We start from the raw sequence: 14,613 nt of genomic DNA, 5'->3' as shown, positions 1-14,613 counted from the left end.
GGTCAGCAAGAAGCAGCAAACGAAGTCTCCCTGTGTGCGAGATGATCCCCTGCTCCCCATCCTGCTCCCCCAAGGCCAGTGGCCTTCAGGGCTCCCAGTTCCCTTCAAGTGGCTCCAAGGGAAATAAGTGCCCTGCAGGGAGACCCAAAGCCCATCTCTGTGGCGTCAAGTCAGGGCAGGCTGAGCCCCATCCTGCCTGCAGGCATTTTCCAGCTGGATTTTCAATCCTTGTTGGCGCGGCAGGATCTGACCCTGTCACTAGTATTTTCGCCCCCCTCCGCAAAGCTTGGGATCCCCAAACTGGCTGCCCTCCTGCCGAGCCCTACAGCCTCTCGCTTGGGGTGCAGGTCACCGTGCCGTGACAGTGCCAGCTGCTGCCAGGGCAGCAGGTCCTGGGGGGCAGCTGGTCCCTGGGGACCACGGAGGCAGCGGGTGGGCAGAAAAACAGGGGTGCACGGTGCACAGCAGGCGGGGGTGCCAGGGGTGATCTTGTCCTGTGTGGTGCTCCTTTGGCACAGGAGCCTGGTGCCAGCATGAGTGAGCCAGGATGTGGTCGTGGAAGTTGGTTGTGCAGCACCGGGAACCCAGGTCCCAGGCAAGCCCTTGTTGCCCTGGGATGGGGCAAATCCAGCTCATCCCCAGGCCCTGTCAGACACGGAGCAGGTCTCCGTGGTCCATCCTATGAGCTTTCAGAGGACATTGATGACATTTCCCGGTCTGCAGGGCAGTAGTGGGAGAGCCCCAGGTGGAAACAAATGATGACAGATAGGGAGCTGATGGAGAATGTGGGTAGGGAGAACCAGCAGTGCTGGAGAGGAGGACAACAACTTACTTTTGAAAATTAAGTTGATAAAAAGCCGCAGCTGCCCAGCGGTAGTGTGGGTCCATCGGGAAAGGGAATGGTGGAGCTGTTAATAGCAATCAGGCAGCAGAAGTGCTGAATAGCTGTTTCCCTTCTGTATTTGGGGACACGCCAGATGCTACAGGCCTATCGCTGGACGAGGGAGAAACCCTTTACGTTCCGCTAAGGCCCAGGAGAGCTCGGCAGCAGCAGGCCTGGCTGGTGGGGCCTGTGGCCAGGGGACATGGAGGAACTGACCCACGTTTATTTACCAGTGTTTCCCCCATTTTTGGCCAGTAAGGAGACACCAGGGTGAACATTATCATTGCTCCAAGGGAGTGAGGTGGGCAGTGCGGATGGGGGTGGTTGCTGCTCCACATGGGTTTACTGGCTCCCCTGGATGCCTTCAGCAGCAACTTGGGGTGCTATTCCTGGTGGGAGCGGCACCAGGTCTGTCCAACAAAGACCTGAAAAGGATGTGAAATGAGCGGAGAAACAATTCCAGACATTGTCGGTGGCATTTACGCCTTGCCCTTTTGCCCAGCCTCTGCCCCGTGAATGGGATTTCTGTGCCCCTTCTGCCTCCACCTCTGGATTGTTGGGCTTGGCTCCCCATGGCAGGGGATGGGGCAGTGCTTGTGGGCACACCCAAAGAGTGGGGTGTCTTCCTACCCCTCCTATGGCCCTGGGGGAAAATCTGGCCTTTGGGGAGGGCAGCCAGCAGGGGCGGGTGAACACCCTGCTCATGGTGAGAGGGTGATTTGTTCTTGGGAAAAGGCATTGGTGGGGATACCTGGTCCTTTGTGGAAGGACATCCAGGCCTTGAAGGAGGGATACCCATCCCTTGGAATGGCTATAGGGGAGATGCACAGACTCTGGGAGGGTGTTGCCTATCTCGTGGAATGTCTATGTGGAGGCTGCCAAGCCCTTGGGTGGTGGACATAGTGGTATATCCATTCTTTAGGAGGGCTGCCTTATTCTTGAGGAAGTAGCTTTGGGAAGATGCCTGGCCCTGGAGGGGATACCTGGCCCTTGGGGTGGCTATAGGAGGAGGTCTGCCCCACACTGGGGTGAGGGAGTCATGGGGGAATGCCTGGACAAAGGAGGGTGGCTGTGAGGGGTGCCCATCCTCGGGGACAGGCTAGGGGCACAGCACGCTACTTGGGCCACCCTTGGGAGGGATGCCCATCCCTCGGGGCTTGCCCAGCTCCAGAAGGCTGCCTACCCTTGCAGGGTAGCTGTGGGAGTTGGACGGCACTTATGGGGGTGCCCATCCTTGAGGGAAAACCTGTGGGGTGGCTGCCTACCCTTGGGGGCGCTTAGAGGGGGATGCCCATCCCCGGGGGTGTCTGTGGAGGGCCGCCGGTGGCGGGGCGGGAGGTGAGGGGCGCTGCGCGGGCTGTGTCGGTGCCCCCGGTGCCGCCGCCGCCGCGCTCCCCCCCGCGGCGGGGCCGGTGCGGTGCGGGGCGGTGCGGGGGGGAGCGCGGTGTGTGGCCGCCGGCGGCGGGCGCGCCGTTGCTTAGCAGCGGCGATGGGCGCTGCCGCGGCGGCGGCGGCCAATGGGAGCGGCGGCGGCGGCGCGGCCCCGGCGCCCCCCGCCCCCGCCTCCCCTTTAGAGGCGCGGCGGGCGGCCGGCGGCGCACACACAGCCCTCCATCCGCACCGGCACCGGCACCGGCACGGCCCCGCCGCGCGCATGGGGGCCGCCGCCGCGCTCGGCCCCACATAACGGGGGGTGCCCAGCCCCGCCAGCCGCCCCGCCATGCCGGCCGAGCCCCCCCGCGCCGCGCCGCCGCCACCGCCGCTCCGCGCCGCCCGCCGCAAGCCGCTGCCCGAGGTGAGTGAGGGGCGAGCATCGCCCGCTCTCGCGGGGGCTCCGGGCCGGGGAGGGGAGTTCGGGGAGCGCGGAGGAGCCCGGGGAGGGCTGGGCGGCTGCGGGGACCCCCTTGTCCCCCGGCTCGGGGAGCTCCGGCTCTCGCGGTCCCGCTCCGCGGCCAACGGAGCGCGGCCGGCGCGGGCATCCCGCCCCGCCGCGGGTCCCCTTGCCCGGGCAGGGGCTCCCCGTCTCCTCTGCCGGGCTGACCCGATCTCGCCCCCTCCGCAGGGCAGGGCCGTGGGCCAGAGGACTCCGCTGTGGCTGCGGGCCCGCTTTCAGGCGCTGCTCTTCGCCCTGGGCTGCCGGATCCAGCGGCACTGCGGGAAGGTGCTCTTCGTGGGGCTGCTGGTGTTCGGGGCGCTGGCCGTGGGACTACGAGTGGCCTCCATCGAGACCGACATCGAGCACCTCTGGGTGGAAGGTAAGCGCGGCCCCGCGGGCTCGGCCGCCCGTGGGAACGGTCCCGGTCCGGCTCCCGGCCGCGGCTTTGTCCCCCACGCGCAGCGCGGAGGTGCGGGGCCGGCCGGGAGGCAGGTGACAGCGCGGGAGCGGGGCGGGAGGAGGAGGAGGATGAGGATGCCGCCGCCGGGCGTCCCGCCAGCGGGGCCGCGGAGCGCGGGGCCGTGGGTGCCCACGAACGGGGTCCCGTCCGCGCGGGCGCTCGGGCTGTGCCTTGCGCGGGTACGTGGTGCTGAGTTGCAAAGGGACCCCCACGCGTGTCCCCACGGGAGTCCCCGCGCGAAGGTGCGGACACGTGCGGCGGGGATGGTGCGTGGACACCCCCTTCCCGGTGGGAAGAACCCTCGGGGGTGACCGCAGCCCCGCACCGGGGCAGAGCCGGCGCCGCGGAACCGCCAGTCCCGGCCCGGGACCCCTGCCCGGGGGGGACGCAGGCGCGGGCAGGGTCAGGCAGGAGCAAATCCCCGTTTCCGAGTGGAAGCGGCTGATCCCCTTCCTTTGTTATTAATAACTCCAGCGTGGATTTTCTCTCCCCGATCCCTGCAGCCCCGCTTCACGGGTCTGGGATTTGCTTTTCCTGCACCTCCCTTCGGCTTCGGGGGGGCCCCCCGGGGGGGGCAGCACCCCGAATCGCACCCCCCGTCCCCGCGGCCGGGAGCGGCGGGGGGCCCCCCGGGCGGGGGTCCCCGCGGGGTGCTGTGCAGGGGCAGATGTTGCTCAGCGGAGGGGTGTCAGCCATCTTTGTGCGGGAGCGCTGCCTCCTCCCCCACGCCCCGCTCCCTGTGTGGTCCTCAGCTACTCTTGGATTTGGTTCAACAATAGAAGCAACTTTGCTCTCCCACCCCCTTTTTTTTTTTCTTTTCTTTTTTTTTTTTTTTTTTTAATTTAAAAAAAAGGGCTCTGCGCTCCCTGGCTGCTTGCACACAGATGCACGCACGCACCCTTGCCCAGGAATGCCCGGCTCTCCCACCTGCTCCCCGCTCCCCAGGGATGTTTGTACCCCCTCCCCAGATCTCGTCTCCATCACCCCTTTCCTCTGCAACACGTAGCAGAGAAATCCAGTGATACCTCCCGGTCCAGCCAGAGCCTGAGCAGTGGCTGCTGAAAGAGGGACACGCTCCCTCCGTGGTTCCCTTACTCTGGGTTGTGGCTCCAGCTCCATCGAATTTTTATTGTGCTTTTGGGGTAGCAGGGAGTCAGCGTTTCGTGAAACTGTGGCCGAGAAAGCGGCTGTGGTTGTTCCTGTTAGGGGGAATGGGACTTGCGGCACACTGGGGTGGAGAGCAGGATGGGGAAGGGGCCAAGCCTGGGGACAGCTGGAAGCGCCCAGAAACCCAGCTTTTCCTGTGCCCCACCGTGCTTCCCTGCTCGCATGGGTATGGCCAGGAGCGACCGTGGCTGCTTTTGGGGGATTTCCCCCACACTGCGGTCTGGCTGTAATGTGGGTGCCGGGGGCCTCTCTCAGGAACCTTCCCTTTCTCATGGCTTCTCATCTTCTTCAGTGTCAGGAGCTGGATTTAATTTATTTTTTTTTCTTTACTCCATGGTGAAACACCACTGACCTAGCGTATCCTGCCCCTTCCCCGGGCGATGGGCGTGCTGGGGTCTGCGTGCAGCCCCTGCTCTGTATCTGTGCTGCCTGGGTGAGGACGGCGTGCCCTGCTGAGAGTGCTACTCCGGGCCCCGCCTTGTCCTTCCTGGGAGGGCTCTTCCCCCGGGAGTGTGCACTTGGGGCAGACCCCTCCGTGCCTTGCTCCTGGGTGGCACAGCCCCAGCGTCCTCAGGCATTGGCACAACCTGCGACCACCAAGGACGATGTGACTGAGGTGGCTTTAGTCCCGCGGGGTCCTTGGCAAGCATGCATGGGTCAGGATGTGGAAGGAAGGTTTGCAGTGGCACTTTCAGTCTTGTGTATCAGCTGTGGGGCTGCCTCCTTTCCCCATAATTATCTGTGGGTCCTTACCTCGCCGCTGGTCTCTGCTTCCGCATTTTCTGGCAAGATCAAAGCATCCCCTGAGTATACTCAGCCCTGCTCACTGCACCCCATCCTGCTGGTGTGGGATTGGGCATTACTGGGGGACAGATGGGCCTGGGCTGCCCCTGGAGAGCAGGACACAGTTTCCCAGGCTATGGTTGGATTCAGAGTACTTGAAGTTGATTTGGGATTTTCTCAGCTACTACTTTCTCATGTTCCCACGTGTGTGGCAGGGTGGTTGGTGTCTGTGTCCCTCTGCAGTGAGACTGGTACTGTTGTGCCAGGCTGAAGCAGCGCAGTTCTTGCTCCTCGACTGGCAAAGTTGGTGCCCCATAAGCTTGGTTCCAAAGCTTTGGGAACCCCAGAGTGCTGGGGACCGTAGCTCTTGCCCTCTCTGGGTGTGTGAGTTGATGTTTGTAGGAACGTGGTCCATCCCAGCCCCAAGGCAGCGCTGTGGGGTGTCTAAGGGATCGGGTGTGTGTGCAGGGAACACTGGGCCCAGCGTCCTAGCCCAGTAGGTCCCAGCTCAGAGGCAGGATGGTTTAGGGTTCCATGAAGCCTCTGCCTGGCCTGGCTGGGGAATGTGGAGTGGTGATGCTCCAACCCCAACCACCTCACCCACATGAGGTCTCAGCACCGCAGGAGCAGAGTGTGACCCTGTTCCGGGCTGTCCCCACTGCAGGCTGACCTCAGCCCTCTGGGAGCTGGGCTCCTAGTGAGTAGGGGAAGGAAGGGAGCTGCTTCCCGTGGGGGAATGGCACTGCTGTCCCATCTCCCTCCTCCCAAAACGTGGGAATAGGGTGGACAGCCCTGCTTTGGCCCCATGGCTGAGGTCAGCATTGGGGCCATGCTGACAGTATGTCCTCCTGAGCCTGGGCTGTGACACTGGTCACTGTAGGAAAGCGTAGGGTCCCCTATCCCAATTCTGGGAATGTCCTTAGCTCTGGGGGCTGCCTGGGGGGGTTCTTGCAGTGCTCTGGGGTTATGCCTCACCTGCATCCCTGTTTGGAAGATGGAAGGAGGCCGTGTCACCCCATAAATTGGACTCGACTGTGGAAATGTTCAATTAGGCTCCTCCGAAGCAATTAGCCACTCGGAGGCTTTGAAACCCCGGCTAGCGGTGAGTGTTGAGTTACCTCTAGACACCTGGCAGCTGTTCCCAGCTCTCCCAGGGCGTCTTTAGGGCCAAGGGGCCGGGGCAGTGAGCTCTGGGCAGGCAGAGCCCTGGGTGGTGAATGGGTCTGCCTGATTTATAGCACTGAGGGCTGGTTCAAAGGAAGGCCGGGTTAATTCCTAACCGGAACAGCCGAGCGCCCCGCACAGCCGTCGCGCTCTCAAAGAGCTGCTGAGTCTCCCTGGAGAAGGCCCTGTCCCTTTCCTGGAGGGGTCAGGGACACCCCAAATGTGCTGGTGGGATGAAATAGGATGTATTTTATGGGGGTGAGGGGAATTTGCTGCCTTGTTCCCAGCTTGGGGCATGAATCTGAGACACCTCCAACTCCCTTGGTGGTAGCTTTTGCCCTCCCTTGATCTCTGCAGTAGTACCTGGCACAGGGTATCCCCTCCCTGGCACCCAGGACAGGGCTAGGATGCAGCCTGGGGCTCCCCACGTGGCAGGGCAAATGGGAGAGGAGACCCTGACTGACTCTCTTTGCAGAGAGAGGGGTATAGAGGGTGGGAAAGCCCAACAGGAAGCCAAGAATGGGGATTGAACGCCCTCCCCACCATCTGTGTGGCCCCTCTTCCCAGCCCCTGTCCCCACTGTGCATGGTGGGTCCCGTGGAGGGGTGTGGGGCAGCAGCAGTGTGGGTGAGTGGGATGCCATGGCCGTTCCTGGGTGGGCACACAGAGAGGTGGGTGGTCTCGTTGCTGCCAGCGGGTGGGTTTGTGGGGTGGAATGTTTGTGCAGGGGCTGATAAAGGAGCGGGTGAATCTGGGGAGCTGCGTGGGGCTAGTGCAAACAGTATGGGGGGCTCTGATGGCAGCTTGTCCCTGTGTCCAGGGCAACAAGATGCCTGCCAGGATCCAGCTGGAGCCAGCCTCACTCCTGAGGGGCGGCTCCTGGACTGCCACGTCCCTGCTCTGTCCCTAGATGGGTGTCCAGGGGAGACAGGGTCGCCGCTTCTCTCAGGCTGTGGTGACACAGGTATTGCTTCATGGAAAGGGAAGGGACAAATGGTGTCCCTGGGGACCCCAGTGTCCCTGGGGACCCTCTTGCTTGGCCTGATGGGATTTTTCCTTCAGGACCCTGCTGTCCTTTCTGTTTGCAGGGTTTGTGTGTCCTTGGGGACCCTGTGCCCCCATCCCCTGGGGGCTTGGAGGAGTGAGGGGCAGCTGGGGCGTTGCTGCCATGAAGTGCCGAGGTCCCTGTTATCCCAAAAACCTGCCTGCCTGGCTCTCCCCTTTGCTTCAAAGTCCCCTCTGGCTCTGAAAGAACCTTTCTTCTTGGGGAAGGCGGGTAGGAAGGAGGGGAAGGGGGGCTTCTGAGTGAGCCTGAAGGTGGGGTACAGGCAGTTCACCTTTATTTATTTATCTTTGGGAGGTGAGTGAGAAACCTCTTGCTCTTCCTTTTCCCTTCTTTGACAGCTTGGTCAGCTTTTCTGGGCTGGAAAATTTTGCTAATTAACCCAAAGAGACTGGAAGACTCTTTACAGATGGCTGTGGCTTATCTACCCCTATCCATTTTGCTTTGCTTTTCAACTTATATATTTTTTTTTTTATTTCCTAGAAAGTGGGTTTTTTCTTTTTCTTTTTTTTTTTTTTTCCAACTTGGACATATCTACGGACTTAGGGAAGGGGCTCTTTTTTTTTTTTTTTTGTGTTTTAAATGTTATTTGGCGGCTGGGAGGGGGCAGCGCCAGGGCCCAAGAAGAGGGTTTTATTATCTGCCTCTCCCTCGGGCCTGGAAAAGTGGTCTGAGTTCAAAAAATTCATTTCTTGCCTGAATGAAGCCAGCAATGTGGAAAAATTTCACCATTCAGAGGGGGATGAATGTATGTTTCAACCACACATTAAGTGACATTAGCAAGCAGTGGAGTGCCTAATGTGGCCATTTTTCACAGCAGCCAACAGAGGGGGTGATTAGCATAATTAGTACAGGCAGCCCTATACATATGGAAATGGCAAATGCCTAAATGCCAACACCAGTGGAAATTTATGTCAATGCTGACAGGAGTCTTAGCGGTGAATAGTTCCCAACTGAATCCCTCTCCCCCCCCCTTTTTTTTTTTTCCCCCCTCTCTCTTTTTCGGGGGTCGTGCTGTCCCCTCGGAGCTGGCCGGGGCGGTGCGAGCTCCCGGCGTCCCCCCTCCCTGCGCTGGGAACCGCCGCCCCGCGATTTGGGGTAATAAAGACATTAATTTAGCTTTGCCGTTAAACAAAAGAGTTTGGCCGGGGCCGGCGGCTGGGGAGCTGGCCCCAAACGGGCCCTTTCAGCCGCTGGCTTTTTGAAGGCATCCCCCTCTTCTGCCGCCCCTCTTGACTTAGCTGGGAGCCCCTTTGGTGGGGCTGGGTTTAGTTAGAGGTGCCGGGGCAGGGCTGAGCCCTCGTTCATCCCTCAGTGCTGCTGGGGACACCCATCTGCCACCCAGCTGCCCCCCTTCCCGGGACCAGCCGTGGGGTGAATGGGGCCGGGAGGACGTGTTTTGACAGGACGGGGCCGCCGGGCTTTTGGCGAGGCCGGCGGTAGCGGCCGGGACAGGTAAAAATGGCTCTTTCAGCGTGCCCTGGGCGAGACTTCCTCCAGAGCAGCATGGGTCCTTTCACTGCCTCCCTAATCCAGCTAATCCGCCCCACAACACTTTGAAGGTGGCCTCCGGCTTGCACGCCGCTCAGCACGGGAAGCTGCTGCCGAGGGATGCTTGGGGCCGTGCCTCGGGACCCCCTCCCACCGGGATGGGGGATAGTGCTTGAGTTGCAGGGTGGTGCTGGCATCCCTCTGATGCCCCTCGGGCTCTAATCACCCAGGGTGGACACATCTGCCAGCGGGATGCGCTCGCTCTGTGCCGAGGGATTGCTCACAGGCCAGCGTTTGCCCCTGCGTGTGCCCCTTGTAGCAGTGGGGGTGCTGCAGAGTGGGGTCCCCATGGGGATGGCTTTTCCCAGGGGCTCAGCTGTGCACTTGAGAGGTGGTTTCCAACTCTAGCACTGGGATGTTGTGCTGTGGAAAGGGGGCTGCTCACCAAGGGACCTCCCCCTTATTGCCCCCAGCTCTTCCCTTGCACAGCTGGAGCTGGGGTCAGGGCTGCAGCATCCCCTGAGCATCAGCTGAATCTGGGACTCACCACGTTAGTTGCCACATCCTGTAGCCCCAGTACAGTAGGCAGGACAGGGCCTGATTTTTGGGGGCCAAATGAGGATGTGTACCCAGGGGTGCTCTCTTCCTCCCATCCTGTCCCACCCAGATCACCCAAGCAGTGGTGACAGCTGCTGGCAGTGCTTGGGTCCCATCTGCAGTGTGGTGGCACTGCTGTTGACTGTAGCCTGCACACACCCTGGGGGAACACAGAGTGGCCCTTGCAGCAGCATGCACCTCCTGGGGGCACACCAGTGCCTCTCTGTGGCCCTCAGCACCTCCCACATCCCTCCCTTGTCTTCGCCCTTGCCAGGCAGGGAGGGGTCAGTGTGGGGCTGGCAGCCTGCCCCGACCCACTGCCCTCCCACTGCCACCCAGACACGCTGCCCTGGCACACTCAGCATGCTACCCCCCACCCTTGGGTGCTTGGAGACAGGGCACCACGGGCTTTGCCCACCTACTGCCCTGGGAAAGCGTGGTGGGATGTGCCCTCGTGGTCACTGACAGGTGGGAGGCTGCATGGGGACCAGCCCTGTGCTGGGGGGCTTTGCAGCTGCGCTGTAGGCAGCAGGACCTAGCATGGGCTCATCTGACCCCAGACCCACTGAGTTGAGTCTGGGAGCTTCTGGCAGCCCCTGGGAGGATGTGGGGTGAGCTGGGGTCAGACCTCTTCCTGGGCAGGGGGGGCAGCACAGGGGCTGGGGATCTGTCTTGGCTGAAGCAGCCGAGGGCACAAGCCAGTCCCACTGGGCGAGGGTGAGCTGGCTGTAGTACCGTAGCTGTGAGTCCTGTGCCAGGAGGGTTTGGGGAGCAGTGGCAGGGGGATGGCTCAGGCAGGGTGGCCGGGGAGGGGGCAGGGAGGCTCCTGCCCTGCTCTATAATTTTGTGGCGGATGCTGTAATTATGGGGAGAGCTCCCCCGGCATGGCCCGCAGAGGGAGGCAGCCGCACATGCAGCCGTCCTCGCTGCCAGGGACCCTGTCCCCTCCTTGGCACCCGTACCCTCCCTGCTTGGGCATGGCAGGAGCCTGCTCTGCACCCTTGGTGTTTGGAGTGCAAGTGGGCATTGGGGTGCCAATCCACCCTCCAGCCCACACTGCTGTGAGCCTGCACCCCACAACACCCCAGCATGAAACCCCCAGCCAGTGGCACTCAGGAGTGGTGCCCACCCTGGAGAGGATGCTCATGCAAAGCATGACTGCCTTGAGGGACTGTCCCCTGGGCCCTACTGTGAGATTTTTGGGGTGATATGGGGGTCCAGAGGGGGAGAAGCCAAACCGTGCTGGGGAGCAGAGCAGGCTGTTAGTAAGCAGGACCCGGACTCCTGATTGGAACCAGAGAGCCCTTCGCATGAAAAAGCCAAGGGCTCCCTTTGTTAATTGGAATTAAAAAAAAAAATAAAATCCAAAACCAAACAACAACAACAACAACAACAAAAAAAAAAAAAAAAAAAAAAGGAAGAATTTACATACAGTTCCTCATTAACGTGCTCATTGTTGGTATCGGGGTGCCCCCCCAGCCTCCTCCCCGGCCGGGGGGCTGCGTGCGGCGTGGGGCGTCTCGCCCCGCTCCCGGGCTGGCCGGCCGGCGGGCGCGCGCCCGTTTGAAGTGTCCTTGGCAGCCCTGTGTGCGCTGCCTTGTCTTTTCATGTTGCTCTTTGGTTAATTAGGGTGTTGGAATTTGAGGCTTCCTCACGGCCTTTGAAGCTTGCTGACGGCTTGCAGTGCCCTGTTCCAAATTAACACTAATTACAAGGGACGGCTTTTGATTTTCTCTCTCTCTTTTTTTTTTTTTTTTTTCTCTCTTTAATTTTTCGGGGGGCTCCCCTGCCCTCCCCCCCTCCCCACTCGCAGATGTGTGGCTCCTCCCGCAGCCGTGCTGGGCGGAGATGCCGGCAGGGCGCAGCAGGATGCATCCCCCGGGAGCGAGGCTGGGCACCCCCCCCATCGCTGTGTCCCACCTCCCGCCCGGGTTCGGTGTGGGTGGCATGGCTGAGATCAGAGCAGCTTGGCACACCTCCTGCCCGACCTCCCAGCCTGCTGGGAATGGGATGGGTGTCCTGTTTTCCCCCCTGTGACACCCACCCTCCCTGTGTCCTTGTCCCCTTGCCCTGGGTGCTGCTATCCCCTCTGACACACACACAAAAGCCAGGGCCATGTCCCCCCCTCCCTGTCCCTGGCACAACCTCCATCCCAACTGGCATCTGATGGACACCAGCTGCTCCCTGGCCCAGCCAGAAACAATAAAGATGCTTTGCCCTCGCCGTTCTCAAAAAGCAGGGGAAAAAAAACCCCCAAAACACCAACCCATATAATAAGTCATTAAAAGGGAAGATTCTGCTCCTTATTTGCGGTCTCGCTCCGGCCTCCTCAGTGCTGGCTGGGGGCCAGGCCCGCCGGGGCCCCCGCCTCTTGCTGAGGGAGCGTCCTGGTGCAGATAAATCCTGACCCCCCCTGCTTCCCTGGGGCTGGGCAGGAGCTGGCCTCGCCCCTGCCAGCAGCACTGCCTTGGGGTGCACTCGATGCTGGGCACCCTGGGTACCCCTGGTGGGTGGCACTGGGATGGGGGCTACACACAGCGTCCCTCCCAGCCTGGGCAGGGGCTTGGGAGCAGGGCAGCTAAGTGCTGCGCTTGGGGGGTGCCTCAGGAACCGCTTCCCACCCTCCTCGGGGCTGTGTCATCCCCCCCTTTGCTGTGCCAGGGGGGATGGGAGCCTCTCATTCAAAGGGGATGGGGACAACTGTCCCGGGATGGTGCTCAGCCACGCGAAAGACCATGCAGGGTTTGGTCCCAGCCCCAGCCACGCTGGCTGGGAGGGGATTCCTCTTCCACGCCGAGGCAGCCGCAAATGAAGTCGGCGGCTTCTCCCGGAAATCTTGGCCCTGCTGTGCTTGGAGCTCTCCTGCTGCCATCAAGGGACAGATCCCAGAGCCTTGGCAGGGAAGAGTGACGTCCCCAGCACCATCTCCCTCCCATGTCCCCAAACCGCTCTAGGGACAGCCTACACCTGGCAGGGACTTGGGGGTGCCTGCCTCTCCCTACACCCATTCCCTGGTCAAAACACTGCCTGCCTTGGAGTGCCAGGGAGCAGCTGGGATGGGATGGGATGGGGTGTCCCCAGTTTCGCTTGCTGTGTCAGGGGCAGGTTTGGGGCATCTGCAGCACCTACAACAGTGCACAGGTGGGCATCCCCTCTGCTTCACCAGCCATCTCTCTGTGAGGTTTTTCTGGTGAAAGTAAAGCCAACCGGCTGTTCTGGGGCTGAAAACAGCCATGTTGGTGGGAATAAGGATGCCTGGTCCAGTGTGTCCTGAGGTGCTCCCTGTTTGGGTCCCTTGGTTGCGAGCACCGAGAGGATGCAGCAGTTGGGAAACCCCACACCAACGTGGCACCATCTGATGTTGCAGTGCCTTGCTCCTGTCCATCCCATTCCCTAGGCAATCCTGAAGGGCAGGACAAATTGGTGGGATGGGGGTTCTGTTAGCCCTGGCACTGACAGGCCACATCATGGTCCCCTCCACAGCGGGCAGCCGGGTGAGCCAGGAGCTGCGCTACACCAAGGAGAAGCTGGGCGAGGAGTCTGTCTACACCTCCCAGATGTTGATCCAGACCCCGAAGAGGGATGGGGACAATATCCTGACGCAGGAGGCCCTGCAGCTCCACCTCGAGGCGGCCCTGGCAGCCAGCAAGGTCCAAGTCTCGCTATATGGAAAGTGAGTCCAGTTCCAGATGGGGGACAGGGATCCCCACTGTGCCCTGCACGTCCCACCAGCCCTTGCCATGTCCCCTATGGGATTCTGCCTGTTCTCAGCTCCTCCTTCTGCCTTTCCAGATCGTGGGATTTGAACAAGATTTGCTACAAGTCAGGTGTCCCCATCATTGAGAATGGCATGATAGAGAGGGTAAGTGCTGGTCATGGCTTGGCCCCCTGGGAGCCCCCCACGGGAGATCAGTCCCTCAGAGAATGGCAGTGGATGGGCTGTGGTGGGGACGGGGCAGGTGCTGCAAAAGCACTGGTGGCTACATGTGGGAAGGCGCAGGTTTAGGAAGCTCAGCAGGTCTGGGGGAGATTGAGAGGTCTAATTCATCCCTGCTGACCCCTCGCATCTCCTTCTCCCACAGATGATAGAGAAGCTGTTCCCCTGCGTGATCCTGACGCCACTGGACTGCTTCTGGGAAGGCTCCAAGCTGCAGGGAGGCTCAGCCTATCTCCCGTGAGTTTGTGTGGGGGATTGTCCTGGGTGTGGGTGGCCATGGGTGAGAGCAGGAGCTGGGGATGCTGCCAAGGGGCTGTGCTTGACCTTCCTTTGTAGCTTGGCCCTGTCTGCTCCGAGGTGCCTCAGTGCTGCTGCAGCTTGTCCTGCTCAGCCCCAGGAGGGTCCCACCAACGTTACTGTCCTGCTGGGTCAGCACCCTGGGGACGGGTCCCTGTTCTTGCCTGCCTGGCCTCGGTGGCACGGGCAGGGCTGCACCACCACAGCAGGGGGGCTGCAGCCTACAGGCAGGAACTGGCCTGTCCCTGCCATGCAGTGCTGTCCCCCCAGCCAGGGATGGGGACTCCGGGACAGTAACTGTGCCGCAGGCAGGTCCTTGAGGCTGCTCCACCCCCCACACCCCTTCGTAGGTGCCACGGTGGTGAGGAGGCACCCACACTCCTGAGCTGTGCCAATAGGCACGGAGGATGCAGAGTCCCCGGGTGGGTGGCAGGTGACTCCCAGCCAGCTCCTCACACCGCGGTGGTGGGGCTGTGGACCCCGGGCTGGGCCGGGGGAGCCCCCCCCACATTCCTTCTGTTTACGCGTGTGTTTGTCCGGGAGAGCTGGGGCGGCTTGTGCATTGTCAGCAAACGCAGCCCCGTGCTTTCTCATGCTAATGTTGCTCTGAAAGCTGCCCCTTGCCAAACAGATGAAATAGTGGCCTTATTCAGGCTGCTGCGGATGGGAGGAGGGGGAAGGGGCCGCAGCATCCCCAGCCAGGACTAGGGGGCTGGTTTTGGCCCCCCCAGGACCTCAGGTTCTCCCCATCCCAACCTGGGGAATTGCTGGGAGCAGGAGCGAGGGGGACTGGGGCGGCTGTGTCAAGCAGGATGCTGGTGGCATCACCTGCCAGGGTGGGCAGTATCCTCCTGGGGCTGGGGTACACGGCAGGCAGGGTGGCACCCGCAGCAGT

General features: G+C 61.5%; 1 protein-coding gene across 1 annotated transcript in view; it reads left to right on the top strand.

Moving 5' to 3' along the window:
• Positions 1–2,372: 2,372 nt before the first annotated feature.
• The window catches only part of PTCH2 (patched 2), a 21,774-nt gene continuing 9,533 nt past the window's right edge, over positions 2,373–14,613 (top strand). The window contains 7 exon segments of the mRNA XM_032697020.1: positions 2,373–2,442; positions 2,445–2,572; positions 2,574–2,682; positions 2,845–3,138; positions 12,968–13,157; positions 13,277–13,346; positions 13,567–13,658. Coding sequence (XP_032552911.1) covers positions 2,373–2,442; positions 2,445–2,572; positions 2,574–2,682; positions 2,845–3,138; positions 12,968–13,157; positions 13,277–13,346; positions 13,567–13,658 — 953 coding nt within the window.

This window comes from Chiroxiphia lanceolata, chromosome 9 (assembly GCF_009829145.1).
Source record: "Chiroxiphia lanceolata isolate bChiLan1 chromosome 9, bChiLan1.pri, whole genome shotgun sequence".
Classification (NCBI taxonomy): domain Eukaryota; kingdom Metazoa; phylum Chordata; class Aves; order Passeriformes; family Pipridae; genus Chiroxiphia; species Chiroxiphia lanceolata.
The sequence above is the reverse complement of the archived record's forward strand: the minus strand, read 5'-3'. Positions and strand labels throughout refer to the sequence as shown.